General features: G+C 45.6%; 1 protein-coding gene across 2 annotated transcripts in view; it reads right to left on the reverse strand.

The window, feature by feature from the left end:
• slc45a3 (solute carrier family 45 member 3) overlaps positions 1 to 18,419 on the reverse strand; it is a 32,877-nt gene that overhangs the window by 12,612 nt on the left and 1,846 nt on the right. Inside the window, exons 1-2 of one of the 2 annotated variants that reach the window (XM_056416485.1) lie at positions 9,037 to 9,214; positions 4,154 to 4,495 (exon numbers count right to left, since the gene is read on the reverse strand). In XM_056416485.1, coding sequence (XP_056272460.1) covers positions 4,154 to 4,301 — 148 coding nt within the window. In that variant the 5' untranslated portion in view covers positions 4,302 to 4,495; positions 9,037 to 9,214. Of the gene's footprint in view, positions 1 to 4,153; positions 4,496 to 9,036; positions 9,215 to 18,419 lie in introns of those variants that run through there. The other variant, XM_056416484.1, reaches the window with a different exon arrangement.

Genomic DNA, 18,419 nt, shown 5'->3' on the forward strand with positions numbered 1-18,419 from the left:
GAGAATCAGACGCACAATCACCTCCACCACAGTTCTTTATAATCCTCACCACCGACAGCTGTACGACTTACAGTTCAGCACACACTCGTTTCCACACGGCTTGTCACGACTTGATGCAATAAACTAAACACACACACACACCTTAATGTGCTCTGTTACAAATACAGACCTAAATACGCACCAAATAGAAAGAGTAAGGTTCACCTATGTGGTTAAAAGCATGGGGTGACCGAGGAGAGGAAGTAACGACTGGAGGGTGAAGCAGCCAATAAATGGCGATTAGATAAAGTAGAAAGCAGCCATCAGTGAACCTTATGCTACTGCTCCGGAACTTAGCTTCAACCCTCCTGAGACACAATATCTATCTTCATTCAGACAACATTTAGGCTCTCCTTTATCATACAGGGAGATGGGAACTGGGTTGAGAGCCATTTCCAAACTTACAAAGCAGGCTATTTGGGAGGAGCTCTACAATGAACTCATTTGACTTCACATCACCAGCAGCAGTTACAGAAACGGAGGAGTAGAAGTGTATGTTGTTCCACGTACTTGAATAGTCACTACTGTCATCCGCACGGAGCCCTTTGGTTTGGTGGGATTGTGTTTATCATCTGCATAGTCACAAGGCAATATCTCAAAGAGGCTCCTTTATGAAGACCATGTGAAGCCCGTTTGGGCTGGGATAATGCCACTATTCACACGGCCCGCAAGTAAACTCAGCGGCAGTGTACACATAGATACCGTATGGCTCCCCGTAAAATCAAGAATCATTTAAAATTCTTCTCCTGACCTACAAAGCTTTAATCGGTGATGCACCATCACATCTTAAGGAGCTTGTAGTACCATATTGCCCCACTAGAGAGCTGCGCTCACTAAATGCGGGACTACTTGTGGTTCCTAGAGTCTTAAAAAGTAGAATGGGAGCCAGAGCCTTTAGTTATCAAGCTCCTCTTTTATGGAACCAGCTTCCAATTTCAGTCCGGGAGGCAGACAGTCACCTCATTTAAGATTAGACTTAAGACTTTCCTCTTTGACAGAGCTTATAGTTAGGGCTGAATCAGGTTCACCTGGTCCCGCCCCTAGAGATGCTGCTATAGGCTTATTGGCTGCTGGGGGACGTTTAGGATACACTGAGCACCTCTCTTCTCTTCTCTCTCTCCTTATGGATGAATTTTCATCTCCATTGCTCATTATTAACTCTGCTTCCTCCCCGGAGTCCTTGTGACTGCACGTCTCATAGGGTCCATTGGACCTGGCTGGGTCTGATGCCTCATGGCCCTGTTGATGCCCCGCCCACTCCTCTTCTCTACCTCCATCTGCCTGATGGATCATGGAGGTCTGGATTGTGGTCCATGCCTACTACAAACTATTCATACACTGTCATACTCATTGATTGTGTTGTAACTCTGTAATGATTCCTTCTGGTCACATGACATCTATTGTTCTGTCCATCCTGGAGAGGGATCCTCCTCTGTTGCTCTCCTGAAGGTTTCTTCACTTTTCATGGGAGTTTTTCCTGCTCCGATGTGAGGTCAAAGGTCAGGGATGTCGTACGTTTACAGATTGTAAAGCACTCCGAGGCAAATTTGTAATTTGTGATATTGGGCTATACAAAATAAACTGAATATGGGTGATGCTGACATTGTTTTTAGACATGCTACGACTTTGGGAGCACCGAGGTAAACAACTTTTTCAATGTACAAACCCGTCTTCAGGTTTTCACTCATGGGAGTTTTGAAAAGGTGTGAGAAAGGGTTTTCGATTGAAAGGTTCAATGCAACTAAAGCCACACAAACACAGCCAGGAAACTGGATTGCATGATAGCCAGACATAACATAAAATGAAATAGCCTTGAAACTCAAAGTCTCTTTTACACAGTCACAACAAAACTATCTTAAGTATTTTATTGTGGCGTTTCTGTTGCTTGAATTGTGTCACTCTTTCAACAAGTGTTTTTTAACTCGGGGGGAAAAGAAGATGTTCCTTTGGTTCAGCAGCAGTTTGAGAGGAGTGTAAAACATTGACGTTTAGCGACCGTGAGATGACATTCGGGATTAAAAAAACATGGCACCTTTTTGATAAAAATATTTGTATGCGATTCTTCGTTTACACTGCAGCTGAAATTCCAAGAGACATTTTCAGCTCATTGTTCCCTCCGATTGTCCCGTGGCACGTACGTGCGGTGCAACCCTATTTTTAGTGCCAAAGGTGCACTGACTTGTCACCTTCTGCACGTATTACCAATTAACACTCCCATCAAACACAATAACTGCCATCACACTTATGAACAAATGTCAAATCCAAAACATTCAAACATAGCCTGAAGGAATGTCTGGTTGCCAATCAGGTGTGAAGCATCATGTGCCGTCTGCCCCGCCTGCTTGTTTGGTGTCTATGTGCATTTGTCTTGCTCGGTGTTATAATGCACGTTGTGTGCCTTGGTGTTATCTCTGTGCTCATCCTGTACTCTGTGAATGTGTCTGGTTGGCACGTTACTGTTTGTTCAGCGATTTATCTTAGTTGCATTATGTTTTTGGACATTTTGTAATTTCAGGCTGCCTTCAGAACATCTTCCTCTCTGGCTAACTCGCAGGTTTATTGTTGATTGGTGTGCATTGTCCCTGCAAAATAAACAAACACAATACCATGAATAAATAAATGCCCGTGTGACAGTGAAATCTGCTTTCGAGTTCCAGTATTTGCCTGCCCACATCCTGTCCCAAATATTTCTGCCTGTTCCAGTTATAGACCAGTCTCCACAGCGCTGTGTCACTGCTAAAGAAAGCAGCTCCACACAGTCTCATTCTGGCACAGGGGGCAGAAAGAAATGCTCTGGCTTTCTGGATTTCTTTAAATTAAACACAATCATATTGGGTGCCGCTAAGCCCAGGATGCAGCAATGGTGCCCGGTGGTGGATGGCCTGTGACTTGTACCCATAGTCTACATCCGGCGAGTCAGACTAGTCCTGAGAGGCTGACACTAAACTCTGGACAGATCAAAATAGTAACAGACACTACTTGAAATGGTGTAGAAACGAGCCAAGCAGAACCACAGTATATTAGATTGCTGTTACCAACTTGTATCCACTTGAATGAAGTGTGCATCATGCGGCTGGAGCACAACTAGCAACCTCTCTACTGGCCAGCAGGGGGCGACCCCTCCAGTTGCAAAAATAAGTCTGATTGTATGGAATCCTATGAGAAAAAGACTACTTCTCATTTAACTCTGTAAACATGAGTGTATGGTCTCACTCTCTAGTTCAAAGTCTTCTTCAATATAGCATGATGTTCATTTTGCAAATAATGAACCCATTTAGAGTCAAATAGACCATAAAGCGGGGTGTGCTTTAGGGCCAGCTTACTGTGATTGACAGGTCACTAAAGCCGCCTCCGAGTCACTCCAAATACGGTAACTTCAGTTCCAATTGAAGATGGGTCAGCCGTTGTCCAAGATGGAATCGCCAAACGGCATTCCACCAACCAATGGAGGACATCACGATGACTACGTCCATATGTACAATCTATGATTTATGCATCCGTCCTATAACAACGAGGAAATCAATATTGCTTTGTTTACCAAGATTTTGAGAACAATGTTGTGATCCAACAAATAAAAAAGCAGATAAGATACATTCAGTGAACTCAGAAGCTTCTTGTCTAACCATCTTCACTGACACATGTGTTGCTTATTGCAATTCACAGTCTGTCGGGATCCCATGGCTCTTCCTCCGGCACTTTGCTCTCCTGCTGCCTTTCAATTAGCGCCGATTACCACCTCAACAAAACAACGGAGCATATGTCCACTGATTACTGCAACGTCCCCAATTATGTCTTTATGACCTGGATGGGAAAGACGATGGGAGCCCCGAGGCACGGTCACGCCACCACAAGTTTACATCTTCTCATTTAGCAGAATTAAAAGAAAAAGGTTTAAATGACTTTAATGTAACCACAGCCCCGCAAAGCATTCAGACGGATTCCAATAAAATGTAATGATAATACACAAAGTATTGCAAAGTGAATAAATGGCACTTGAGGGTTATGAAAATCTATCAATTAGACGAGAACACACTCAGGCTGGTGGTCGATAAACAAGTCGATGGTGAGTGACAGAGAAGCAAAGAGGCCTGGTAACCAGATCCCACGCCCTTACCTAGCACCATGGTCATGTAGCGCTCCTCCACGCCAGCCTCCAGCAGCAGGGGGGGCACGTATGTGATCCCAGCCGCCACGCAGATCTCCAGGCCACAGGCCAACGAGTTGAGCAGGACGAGACGCCACTGAGACCTCCATCCGGGCATATTTACAGGGGCTGGCTTGCCTTTCCCCTCCTCTGGGATGGCCACTACTGGGGGCAGGGGCACGGTGGGCAGCGTGGGGAGGCAGATGGTCTGTCCCCGGTGGGACGAGAGGGTTGTCGGGGAGGGACAGCAGCAAGGACACGTGGATGTCTCAGATGACCAGGGACACTCATCCTCTTCTCAGCATTCTGGATCTGAAGAGGAGAGGAGAGCAGTGAGTAATGGAAGGAAACTTTTCGTAACTTTTGAACAGCCGTGAACAAACGGGGCAAAGGCTTGCCACGTTATACCGGCCTCTCCTGGAGGTCAGTGGCCTCAGGTTGCATTAGGGATGTCAACGGGTCAGGCTCTCTGACGACAGCATCCAAGCAACGCAAATTGTATTTCCAATTGTTTTACAAATCTCTTCTCAGAGCTCCTCAGCTTATGGAGAGCAGGAACGCAACAGGCGGACAGAAGAGATCATTCAACGTGTGACGTGACGAACACATCGAACCATTTGCCAAAAGAATACGTTTCCCCTCTGCTGGATTACTTGCAATTGGAATAATTAATTCTCAAAACACACATGGTAGAGGTTTGAAAGTTACACCATGAAAAAAGAAAGAAGTGCAAGTCCTGATTCCCCATCTCTCTCCTTCAAACGTCTCCCTTCCCTTTCCCCACAATAACTCTAGGATGAGTTGGAGCCTTTCCTCGGGTGACTCCGTCCGTATCTGTATTATTAAGGTCTGCTGTCATCCCTCCAGATCTCTGTTTTCAGATGACTACCATTGTTCAGTGAGAAAGTCGTTAGCACCTGAACAGACATGCCACTCGAAGAGAGACGGGAGGTAGAAGAGAACATCTGAGGCAGAGGATATTTCAGAGCATGTTATTTACCAGAAAACGATATTGTGATTCTAGAAAAAGGAAATGTGTTACAGTCAAAGGTTGAGCTGCACCCATCACCACTTGACTCTAAGCAATGTATATGAAGACAAACAAAACGCCAACGTGAACAACAACCTGCGTCCGTTCTCTGCAGTGAGGATAGCCGATATTCCCTCAAAGGCCTCACTGTCCAGACACCATATGCTCAACGCATACACATCCCTGTTCCTGGCCAGTGCTGCACTTCTGAAGAGATTATACTCTTACATTTTTACCGCTATTAATCTGAAGGAATGAGGTGTTATTCAGTCCAAAGACAAAGAAAACATATCAGACTGCCTGCAATCTGGGTGCATTCAGATATCTGCACGTGGGAAAGGAAAGACGTCATCATCCACCAATGAGGCGAGCGTCCTTTTGAAGCAGAGGGAAAGAGCAAGAACAGTCAGAACAGCCGCAAACACAGAAACAACAAGGTGCTATATTTGCATTTGGTGTGACATTTTTCATGCCAATGCTGCCCATCTGTTCTCTCCCAGCAAACCCCCCAAAAAATGGATGTCATCATCTCTAACAAGATGCAGTAAACTACAGAAACATGATGTGATCGGTAAGTGAATTAATCTGAATTATACAGTATTCCCAGGATATGCATATTGTGTGGTTTGTTTCCAGTAGTTATCAACTAGTCCTTAAATGCATATATTTTAGCAACACTTGCATCCCAGCAATGCCCTCTCAGTCCTCCAGTGGCTTTCACAACGTTATCACCAAAGATGTGAACTGAATGTCATCAGCGATGCCTCCGGAGTTCCTACAGCACGTACAATCCCAGCTCAGTCATTATTGTGTCCTTTGATATGGAGGCTCTTTGAGAATCTCAAGGACAAAGCGACAGTGTTAGCCGGCTGGACCGAGCAGGGGCCTGGGTCACAGAGAGAGAGGACCGTGTCACACCCGTCAGATCCCATTCCCACCCATCCTGGGCACGCTGAAAGACACCCATCAGGGGACCAGCCTTTGCCCCAGCGGCCTGTCTGGCCACAACAACCCCCTCCCAACATATTCTGTGTGTGTGTGTGTGTGTGTGTGTGCATTCCACTTCCCTCTCCTCTGCATTTCGTCCTTATCCTCCATCAACCCCTGAGGTCAGCGTAGTCTGACCCGCATTCTAACAGCACCCCTTTTGACATATCTGCCCACGACTGGTCCTGAATCTGTGTGAATGCTTTGGCCCCAGCTGACTCTCTGAGACGTTCTCACTGAAAACAGAAGGGCCCGGTGAAGAGTAGAGAGAAATCTGATTTGTCTACCCAGGCGTCTGCGGCTTGTCTGGACGCTTGCCCAAAATGCAAGTCAGATTCCGGGTTGTTGTTTTAATTAATTGAATGGTTGCTTAAGTCCTGACCCGAGTTGCGGTGGAAGAGTTAAGACAGGGGTGAGGGAGGAGGACGGAAAACTGTTGGCTGGGATAAAAGAAACGGGAGTAGTCGCAAAAATAATATCCATTTGCTCTTAAGCAAATTCAATGTTTATGCCATTAGCGTAATTAAAACATTGTGAAGGATGAAGTACACCATAATATAATTTGTTTAAATAGTTAAATCGCAAGTCATATTATTATTGCACATATTTTACTCATATGGTGCAGCCCTGATCCCCCAACGTGTTTAAACAGTACAATCTGAGGCAGGCTGGTGAGGAGGAGGAGGAGGATGGGGGGGGGGGGGGGGCAGCTTTTGTCAGCTCTGCCACTGCTCTATTTTGCCCTATTCAGCTGCAGGCCTCCCAAAAATGGGTCCTAATGACTCTGAACGGTATTCTTACAATACAAAACAGCCTTTGTATACATTGTGCCAGGCAGAGTGATTTAATAGAGTGAGGTATCAAGTCTACTTCCAAGTCTTTTATTAAGGCAGTGTTCAAATAGAGAGGAGGATATAGAATGGCTGTGTGTGTGTGTGTGTGTGTGTGTGTGTGTGAGAGAGAGAGGAGTTGGGTGGGCAAGAATGGGGGGTCTCAGCGGGGTTTGGAAAAGAAGAGAGGAAGGAATTGCTGCGAGATGACATCAGAGACACGAGCACATCGAGGCTGTAGAAACCGCAGCAGGAGTCTCTGGTTGAGCGTCGGGCTGCAGCCCCGCGGCCCTCCTCCCTTCCTAATGTGCGCCGTATTCGGCTCCTCAAATGTTGCGTCCTTCGGACAACATCTGCTCATTTGAATGCCTATATTTAATTTGACATTTTGACCTGGTCTGGACAGGTCTTCTGGATCTTTCATTTCTTTAACCTTTAATTATTCAGGAAGTTTGACCCACATCTGTCCCGTCGGTCAGGGGAATGTTTCCGACGACCTCCTGGTCGCAAATCTCTGCCACCAATTGTCCCCAAATCATTGGCTCCTCACAGTTATTGAGCTTGTTTAACTTACTTCAATGAAAACAGTTTAGTGTTTGATTTTTGTTGCGCCTCTGCTCACTTGAAAGGCAGCCTTGACCGAGTTGACCCTACCCCCTAGCCTGTAATCTTAAGACCACATCCGTCACTCTGACCCCTGACCCTGCCTTTCACCGCAAATCATGTGACCGACGTCACATTTCAGAGACAGCGCCAGCAGCAGCAGGAGGACGGCTGTCTGCCGCTAATATTCTCCTCCTGCACCGTGCGGCCCGGTAGTTTAATGAAAAGTCAACCTGCCGCCAGTTATTGTTGAAGTGATGCTTCTGGGAGGCGATACGATGAACGGACATACATCTTATGATGGAGCAGGGAACACAGCCACGTCTTACCTCTGGAGGGTCGAGTCACACCGTTTGCAGAGCCAACATGTGAAGTGCTCTTTCTATATCGGCACCTAATTAGGCCAATGACTCAAAATAAGTCCCCTTTAGTTTCAAGATGACAGAGGACAAGAAACTAATAGTCCACGGCTCCTGAGAGAGCAATGCTATTTCAGTGTCTTCACAAAAAATATTGTAGTATGAGGATGTCATTATGGGGAAGATCTATCATCAAAGCAGTAATTCAAATTCAGTAAATCATTGACAACACACAGCGGATCCACATAGAAGGACGTAACGCACACGGCAATTACACACTTATTAGGTGAGCATGTGTGGAATGCAATCTAGGGTGGGCTGTGTGTGTGTGTGTGTGTGTGTGTGTGCTGATAACACGCCTCCCCCGCGGCGAGGCGTATTATCAGCCTCATCTCCAGTCACTGAGAACCCTCTTGTGTCAAGGTGAACGGACGAATGAGGGCGACTGTAAACCGCTAATGAGTTTTCATTTCATCGGGTGTGTTTTAATTTAGTTAATAGAGCAGTCACTAATCCTAATTAGGTTTAATCAACAACCGGTTAATTGCTGCAAGATGGTATTTGTAATCAACACGATGGTGTAAGACGCAGGAAAAAAAGTGTCTTGAAGATGCAGGAAAAAGCGTTTCATGATCAAACCAACGTCGGTTACCGTGAGCAGCCGGGCACTAAAGTCAAATCATTACTATTACCATGTCAGTCTGTCGGAAATGATTATTTAATCAATATTAAAAGAGACTATTCTGAAAAGACAAGTCAGTTGCATTTAGGTCAAACATGTCTTGAATTAGAGGATAAGAGAAGTGCATCAAACACAACACAGGAGTTTCATCACATCAGAGGAATCCATCATGCTCGTCTGAATGACAGCAGCCAAAAGTCCCAAATGCTTGACTCGACATGTGCGTCTTTGCCATCACAAAGACATTAATTCAGTTTATTCTGCACATCTGGTCTTTCCCACATTGAGGGAAGACAATGGGAGAAAAGCAAAACAACACGATGAGCCCCAAAGGGGTAGTTATTTGGCAAAAGGATACTCACCAGCCAAAGAAGTGAAGCTCTAAAAAGGCCCATCCACAGACACGCATTGCTGAAGATTTAACATTTAGATCAATTTTAAAAGGCTGTTCAAACTTGTTATCCAATCAACACGCTCCACTCGCAGAGCATATTTGCACCGACTGTTTTGACCACCTGCTTCAACTCTATGCTCCACGAGTCTGACTCTTTTTTTACCCTACTTCTTTTTGTGTCCCCTCTCCGCTCTCATTTAGCCCACCTCTTTTGCATCCCTCCCATTATTCTCCCTCCCTCCCTCCCTCTCTCTCCCTCCCTTCTGTGCCACAGCCTGGAAGGTGGGAACTGGGAAACTCCCAAAGCACTTGAGGAATCCTATCACTTTCTGTCTGTCAGTCGGTATTGGTCTCAAAAAAGATGTTACGAAATTCAGACCAGAGCTAAAACCTTGACCTGGGACAGAGTACAGAGACACGCGTTGAGTGGTAGGAACACAAGAGGCGGTTAGGAAACAAAGAACGAATTGACGTCTTCCAATAACACTACAAAAGGCACCACTCCCACTATCTATAACAATTCCCTAAAGGTTCTGTATTGTGGCCCCTGACCCAGTATCATGTTCAGGCAGCTCTCCCACCCTCTCTCATTACCTCCCCTCCTTTAGCCCAGTCCCAGTTAAGCTCACACTACTGCATGACCGCTTGTCCATGGACCGCTTTGACCCTTTTCCTGATTCACCAGCTCAGCCAGCAATACGCCTATTTAAGTAGACACACACACACGATTTATCACACACACAATTTTTCACACACGCACGCACGGAGGCAGGCTGCCATGTCTGTACCCCACGCCTGGAGGCCAAGACCAACCCTCTATAGAAAAGCTTTTAATTAGATAACAGTGAGAGGTAGAAAAAAGAAAAGTGGAGCAAAGGGAGCTCTAAAGTGGGAAGGGTGGTTAGTGGTGGGGGTGTGTGTTGAGTAATGTCATTAGACTACGGCTAGCTTAAAGGAATCCCCATTTCTGGGGCCCAGAGGCCGATCAATATGAAGACAGAGTGCGGCGAGCGGCTGCTGGCAGCGCTTCCCCCTCTGCAACAGGAGCGGCTCGCCTGGAATTAAGAGAACTCTGAAGATCCCATTTTGGAGAAAGCCCGGGCCTCACGGCCTCCTGTGTGCTCGCTTACCCAACGCACTCACACAATGCTGATTTTGCCCTTCCTTTAAAACAGTTGGCAACTTAATATTATCTTGACGTGTGCAATTTCCCGCCCGAAGAATAAATATGCATATCTCCAACAAACGCCCTCCTTGGAGACTCATAATGAACGGAGCGTTCTTCCAGGACAACTGTATGGAAGTTATTATAAGTATACAGTGAACAAAAAAAACCTCTTACCATACCAGATGCTTACTTTCCCCAGCCACCTGACGGCTCCTTAAATATCTGTGTTGCAATTTGAAATGATACTGCACCAAAACCTCACAACTTCAACCTTCCGAGCTGCCAAGCTTCTCTCGTCAACAGGGTGCATGTGCTTGACGACAGCTTTTGCTGAAGACGCGCTCTGGGCAGGCACAGATGGTTTTAATTCCATGGTTGCCGTTTTTCCACAGACCTGGCTTCTCCAGTGCTGGCCAAACCCGGTGTGGCCATCAGAAGCTACAACACTCTGCTGAATGAACCAGGGAAACCAAAACGGTGAGTCAGGAATAGAATCCAAAGGCCACTTCTACTGACATGGCAACAGGGACCCTGAATGTCAACCACATTATACACAGCACGAAGAATGGGCTGGGAAAAATCAATCACTCATTGTCTGCCTCCATAGCAAATTAGCCTTTAAGTAAATACGTGACGCTGATGCCTAAAACACAGAGCTGCAATACATACCCAATAGCTTTTAACATGTAGCGCCCTCAGGAGTAGCGCTACAACGAGAGCACCAGACGGTCAACATTATCAGCACGAGGACATAAGATGGTCCAAGACTCTTCTACACAGTCCCTAAAGGATGAAGAATCCCATCAGACACACTGTTCTTACCCAGGGCCATCTGTTGCACCGTCACAGCTTGCCTTGTAACATAAATAATGAAAAATTAAATGATGAATCCATCCATACGGCAGCGCCAGGAGGCCCACATGATGTTAGATGCAGTCATAGTTATAAGAAGACTGCCTTACACTCGTTTGAGAGAAGATTAACTCAAAGCAACAAAGTTAAGTCAAGTTCGGATGGGGTTTCCAACATACCACATTTATGGACAAACACATTTTTTAATTCCATGAGAATGTCATGCGTCGTTGTCGTCGTCTCCCCCCCGAGAATTCAGTTGCCATTGTTGTACGGCTGCACCACTATCCTCACATGCTTGGTTAATATTGGATTAAAGAAAATAAAAAGTCCTCAACAGAGGGGCCAAACAGTTAAATAGTTACTGAAACAATTCCCCCTCTAATGAACTATATTCACCAAATGGTAATGCATGCAACATTATATTTATCATGCAAATGTTCTTTTCCCAGGAAAAGTTGAATATTCATCTTTTACCAAGAAGAAGAAACACCAGATTTGAGTCAAATAAAGCCATAAAGATAAATGGGAACTCACCATTTACACCACTCTTCTTAGCGAGTTTTGTGATTTTCATTGTATACGTTTAAAAGGAGGCTCACTGCAGGACCCGTTATACTTTTCCAGAGAAGACTTGTCCATTCAAGAACTAAACATGGGTTGTGAACAAACGGAAACACACATGGAGTTCAGACAGATGCCTGGAAACGTCCACTGAGGAACTAAATGGTGCTGGAGATGCTCTCAGACATGGATCGTCTTCAGGTGGAACGCTCACACTGTGGATCTTCCCAGGTGCTGACAGGAGAAGACACGGGTCGATGGAGGTAACTTCACAGTTATGATTATGATGATTGGGACCATGAGGTCTCAAAAACCCATCAGTGAAATTTCTTATTTAATATCTCTAAATCACCACAGCATCTACAGGAAATAATGATGAATGAATACGTTTAAAAAGGAGCACATTTTATGTTTTTGCTTTTAATTAGTAGAGTTCAATATTGAGACAATGCATAAATTATATTTGTGTAAAAATTGGGGCAGTGTTCCATTAACTCCTAAACTCAAAGCAGACCTGTCTTACACTTAATTTATCTATTAACAACCATATAGTTAATCCAACTATTAATCTATTCCTTCAGGGACGATGCACATTCATCAGCATCACCGTAAAGGTGCCAGTGTTAGGAAAATGGGTAATTTCTCATAATATTACATTTACAATGGCAACCTAAGAAAAACACATCCGTGATGTTATCAGATGGATAATCTTTAAGATCTTTAAGAGAAAAACGACTTTATTTGCACTCTAAACCTCTTGGTGCTCACTAGATAAAAAATCTATTCATCCCATTGGATGTGTCGCCTTATGTTGTACCGTCAGACACACTAGATTTATTTATGTATAAATATTTATCCATTTATTTATCAAGGCCAATCTCAAAGACATAAACTGTATGATTGTTCATGTAGTCTGCCATGATGGGCTTAATTAGCTGTAGTACACGGTAACAACTACAAACCTGACCATCGAATACAGGCATTGCAATTTCAAAGCAGAAACAATAGATTATTTAACCCATAAGGCCACGTAACTAGGGCTGCAACTAACGATTATTTTGATAATCGATTAATCGGTTAATTATTCTATCGATTAATCGATTAATCGGATAAAAAAACTTTAATTTTCAACCCTTTATTCAAAACAGGGTCCGTACGGTCATGGAAAACCTGGAAAAGCCATGGAATTTTTAAATGGCTATTAGCAGGCCTAGAAAAGTAATTGAAAAAAATAAAATCCCAAAATATTTGGAAAAGTAATACAAATTTGTTTTATTCAAATTTTAATTTACACGGTATATATACGGTATGCTTTGGAATTCTCATTGTTATTTTAAATACTACATCTTCTCACTTTGTCACGTATAGAAAGTTTTCAAAAAATGTTTAATCATGGAAATTTGGTTTAAAGTCCTGGAAAGGTCCTGGAGATCCACTGGTCATGTGGATGAACCTGTTCACTGGTCACCATGGTGATGAACCGTCACAAACAGACTGACAGCTTTCCTCTCCTGAGCAGTGGTCCCCACGTGGCCCCCTGAACAATATCAGAGACGCGTTCCGATTTATTATTTTTTTCACCTGGCCCGCTGCCGTTGAGATTGCAGTGAAACGCGGAAAAAATGTGAAGTGGTGCTCTTCGCAATAAAACATCTTTGATGAGACGTGTCGCGTCTCGGCCAATCAGCGTTCAGATGTCCACAGCGTTTGGGAAGTTAGGTTAGCTTGAATGTTAGTCCGCTACATCTGCTGCTGTCATGCTGCACGGTGTAGCGATACTAACAAAGTACACGTACGTTAAAAACGATATGATTTAGCATATTTTTTGTTTCGATACTTCATTAAAAGAGCGATCAGAGCTCACGCGCTGCTCCGCTCCGTTAAATGGTGTCTGCACGAGCAGCGCTCACAGCGTCGTGGCTTATCTCCGTTGCCTTTCTCTATGGACAAATATTTTCCGCTATCCGCCACGGAATAAATAACCACGTTTTCTACGTTATACTCTTGTGGAAATGCCACACATGTCGTGACATGTAGCGCCCTGGTGTCGGGGTTCATAACGTCACCCGTAGGCGCACACAGCTCCGTGAATGTCTCCGACTACGTGAATGACTTCCGCATCCAGCGCCACGTGAGCAGCAGCAGCCAATTAGATTCATCAACAGAGGAGCAGCTCAGCGCTGATTGGCTCTCACAACGCAGCGTTCCGTCTCTCCTCTACCTCTCGCTCCGCTCTTGTTTCTCCTGCGCCGCTCTGCGCTCAAATCAACTTTGTTTATACTCCGTGACTTATTGAGCGCCGTAATAATCGCGCGACACAACGAATCGATAATGAAATTCGTTGCCAACTATTTTAATAATCGATTTTTATCGATTCGTTGTTGCAGCCCTACACGTAACCACGTCTAATATACACTGCAAGGTTTGTTCTGGGAGGCCTTAAACAGTCCCACCTTATATGTGGCTGTCCAATGAGTGTAGAAAGCGTTTGAGGAAATGAATTCCTCACTGCGTGCTGTATTTACCCACAACGCCGAGTTAGCAGATGTAAAATATGTTGATCCCAGCATTTAAGATTTGACTCACGCCATTGGTTTCTTCGTTCAAATTCCAAGAACTAAACTTGAGAATCTAAAAAGACATTAGTAGTCGCGTTGAAATTACTGCAAATGCTACCTTACAAGTGTAGAGATGCCGGGTAACTCAACCGCCACAAGGCCGCCTGCCCAACATGAACAGCAACTCACAAACAGTCTGGAGAGTTTTCACAAGACGCACCCTCTCCAGCCATAATAACCCTGGCACAGGAGGAAAGGGATGTGGCACGCACGGAAACGCCTTTAGTTCCTCAAAATAAAGACGAGTCAGCAAATTCAAAATACATGGGGAAAAACAAGTATTGCAAGTACTTATAGGACGTTGAGGGCTGAGAGACATTGCGGATAGAGGCAATGGAGCCACGGAGGCCCGTCCAGCTGTTTTCAAGAAACAGCAAGGTCGTGAACCCTCCAGCTGCATGGATACAGTTAACACAGCAGTGCATCAAGGACTGCCAGAGATAAGGCCAGATGGACATCAACAGGTCCGTCTCCTTTTTTCCAGCCGTTGTCAAAGCCGTAATGGCCCGAAGGCACGATGATTAACGCTTCAGTCAAATGCTACACAAACCAGACGGTAGAGATGGAAGAGAAGGGCAAAGTCCACTCTTCCTCTACAACCAGTAGCAGAGAGGAAGGCATGACGTCACACACTCACTCACACGCCGAGCCTCGTGCCGACTGCCCACACAACATTTAAATACATTTTTCGTAAACATCCTGCCCACAGTCATGTCGTGCTCTGCAGCGGCATTGTAATTCAATGTGACCTTTCCTTTAAAAAAACTGAAAGAAAAGGAGCAGCATAATACACCAACACACAATAGAGAAGCCTTTCACAACGGCACTATCTTTGTGCACCCCACCCATACATGCAGACTAAATGGGCGGAAGGCTACCCTGGGCATTTTAGCGAAAATAAGAAATGTCAATCATCAACTCGACTGGACGATAAGCCTGAAAACAAAAGAAACATGTAATCTAAGACAAATAGTTCCCTTCCATCTCTCAGTCATGGCCTCTAGATCTCGGACAGGACACTCGATATCAAACGGGGCAGCGTTTCCTGTCAACGAGGGTGGAAAAGCAATTCCATTAGATGTGGCTGCATGCATCTGTCTGCGTGCGTGTGTGTGTGCTACTGTACACGTGTGTGCATGAGCACCAAGCACCTTCTCACACACGAGCGCTGTGGGGACCGCCACGGCCGAACCCCTAATCCTGATGTACGAAACATTTCTGACAACACATGACACTGGCATCAAAGCGCTCGCACACATAGACTCAAATCATAAGCTTGATCCCTTCACAAGGCGCAGAGCATCTCAAATATCAAAGGTCTCACGCAAACACTCAATCGCATCCCTTTCAGCTCGCTACATGAAAGAGAACACTGTGATGTCTTATAATATGCCCGTTTTCCCATTCACAGCCAACACACTTCAAAGAGTGCCAATTGAAGTTGGAGATGTCTCTCCGTTCCCTTCGCTTGGTGTTTTCTGGACGTTTCTCAGAACAAACTCACCGGGAGGTGGCAGGGTCATTCGTAATTTGGCGCACTTGAGCGCCTTACCAGATTTGTCCTCTCTAGATCCGCCACATTACACCCTCTCTAGGGCTTCTCCGACCTCAGTCCAGGAGACGGAGTGTGAATATGTAATGCAAACATCTGGCCAAGTCCTTATCACCATGGGAAAATGTCTCAGGACAAGCCTGCGTGATCCCCCCCCCCCCCCCCCCCTCCAGGGCTCGCCTCATCTGGACTATAACTGGGGTCTAGCAGCAAAGTCAGACGCCCATGTAGTGCTTCTTCTCATTGACGGGGAATTAGAGCAGAAATCGGCTCGTTTTGCTCTCGGTCCCACGCCTTTTGAAGAGTCGGACCGGAGGCCGCCGTGCCTTCAATGCCACGCAGGCCCCTGCACACAAAGTCACTCAATTGAATTAGGCTAGCAGAGCGAAACAATGGAGAGAGAGAGAGAAAGAGACTGTTGGCTCTGTTGTTTTCCCAAAATGGAACTCAACCACCAACAGTGAGGTCATCTGTTTCGGGGTGTTACGTTGGTCTCCGCTCAGCTAAAATATGCAGTATCCTGAGGCGATTAATGAATGTATGGAATGGAGAGAGGAAGAGAGACGGGGCAGCGGGACAGAGAGGGCTGCAGATCCTGGTGAGTTCCTAGATCAGCGAGAGGCTCTTTGGAGCAAAGAAAACAGACGGAATGAACGTAAATAAAGAGACAAAAATGTGTTCCAGGGTCCGTCTGTAAATACCTTCAGACTTCTAAACCGTGATGACCGAGCTTTGGTTACCGATGGTTACGGGAGAGTTGCAGCGATCGGCGTGACGCCGCACTCCGGTTATGATGGAGCGCACAAAAAGAACACACCGTTCTCTCCGCCCGTCGTTTATTCTCCGCGTCGCACGGACGGGAGAAAGATAAACATCGGTCGTACCCAAAGTGATTCCGTTGTTAGTGTCTGTCGGCGTACTTCACCCATTGTGTTACAGCGGCGTCACGTTCCAATGACAAAAATACACAACAACAAATTAGGCCTAAAGAGAATAAAGTGAACCGGTGCCAACGCACCGTGGCACAGAGCGACTTCGTGCCAAACCGAAGCCAACTACTCTTTAAAAAAGACCAGATATCAAGATGACAGATCACCAAGATGCCTACATTTGAATATGACTTCATTCACCCTCTCAGTTAAAGTGAGCCATGTTCCCGAGAGCCTGACGGAGGTTTGGCCGTGAACACACCACGGGGTGGGAGGACCTTCATGATGCAACAGCAAGGTGGATGCTAACATGCAATGTGTACCCCCTCCATCTGTGAGCAGGTGTTGTGTTGCTTTTGATGGTAGTTCTTGTCCCCCCCCCATCTCCATCAACTCTCTTTTACCGTTACATTTCCCCTCCTGTTTCAACAAATGAGCTCACTGTTGTTACAACGATTAGCGCTTGAGGGACACATTCAGGGCCCAAGTGGTTTGAGTGTTTGCCTCAAGATAACAAAATACAACGCGCAGATCTGTAAATCGGCGGTTGCAGCATGGCTTCTGTCAATGTTTATTTCTGTCATATGTTTAACGCAAAACCCCAAAGCAGTTGCTCTGAATTTAGTGCAGACGTGGTTTCCTTTAGGCTAATTTCCTGAAAATCAAAAAAGGTATTTAAACCATAAAATAGAGGCACAGCAACAACTCGGATAAATCTCATGTGCCACAATGAATGTAAAAAAAAAATTAAACAGCATTTAGACATTTTTGGCCATTGAAGCGCCGCAACTTGACTAATCTGACTAAACTAGAACATGGAAGTTAAAACCTGAAAGCGGTGTACAGAAACCGGCTCGTCACGGGACCCACGAAGCATCTCCTCCCCACTGAGGTGAGTGTCTCCCGCACTTCTCTAACGGGAGAGACAACCATTGGACACTCCCTGTTCGAGTCCCTCCCCTCGGGGAGGAGGCTGCGGTCCATCATGACCACGACCTCCCGCCACACCAATAGCTTTTTCCCGACGGCGGTCGGGCTCATCAATGGACCCCGGGACTGACTGACTGTCACCCCCAGGACTACCACCTCTTCTTCCACCTTCCTCTCTCCTCCTTCTTCCCGCTCCTTCCTCTTCCTCCTCCTCCCTCTTCCTCCCACTCCTCCTCCCTCCTTGCGTTGATTGTTGTTTGTCATGTCCAAATGTTGCACCTTCCACCAAAAAAAAATTCCTCGTTTGTTTGTGAAAACATTCATTCTTTGGCAATAAACCTGTTTCTGATTCTGATTCTGATTCTGATTGTACAGATATTGCATACCTGCGATTGTTCATGGCTACACATGACACCGGAGCAACGGCAGCACACAAAGCTTTGAAGAGGACGCGAGGGAACAAAAATAAAAACGCTTCCGGCAAAAGCTCTTCAGGCCCTCGATATTAGGAAGAGAATAAAAACAAGAAAAACAATAAATCCACCACCTGTCTTCAAATAAAAACATATGCAGGAGCTGAGTGTAATTCATGCAGAGGCCAGGTACACTTTGGGAAGCACAGAGAGCCCTCAGAGCTGGAGATAAACTAGGAATGATTAAAAGTGTAAAGCCCACAGTCTGCCTAAGTAGCTTGGTGTCCTCACAGCGGGTGATTATCCTGCGCTTGGCTTGGGGGGG

Source organism: Pseudoliparis swirei, chromosome 6 (genome assembly GCF_029220125.1).
Source record: "Pseudoliparis swirei isolate HS2019 ecotype Mariana Trench chromosome 6, NWPU_hadal_v1, whole genome shotgun sequence".
NCBI classification, from domain to species: domain Eukaryota; kingdom Metazoa; phylum Chordata; class Actinopteri; order Perciformes; family Liparidae; genus Pseudoliparis; species Pseudoliparis swirei.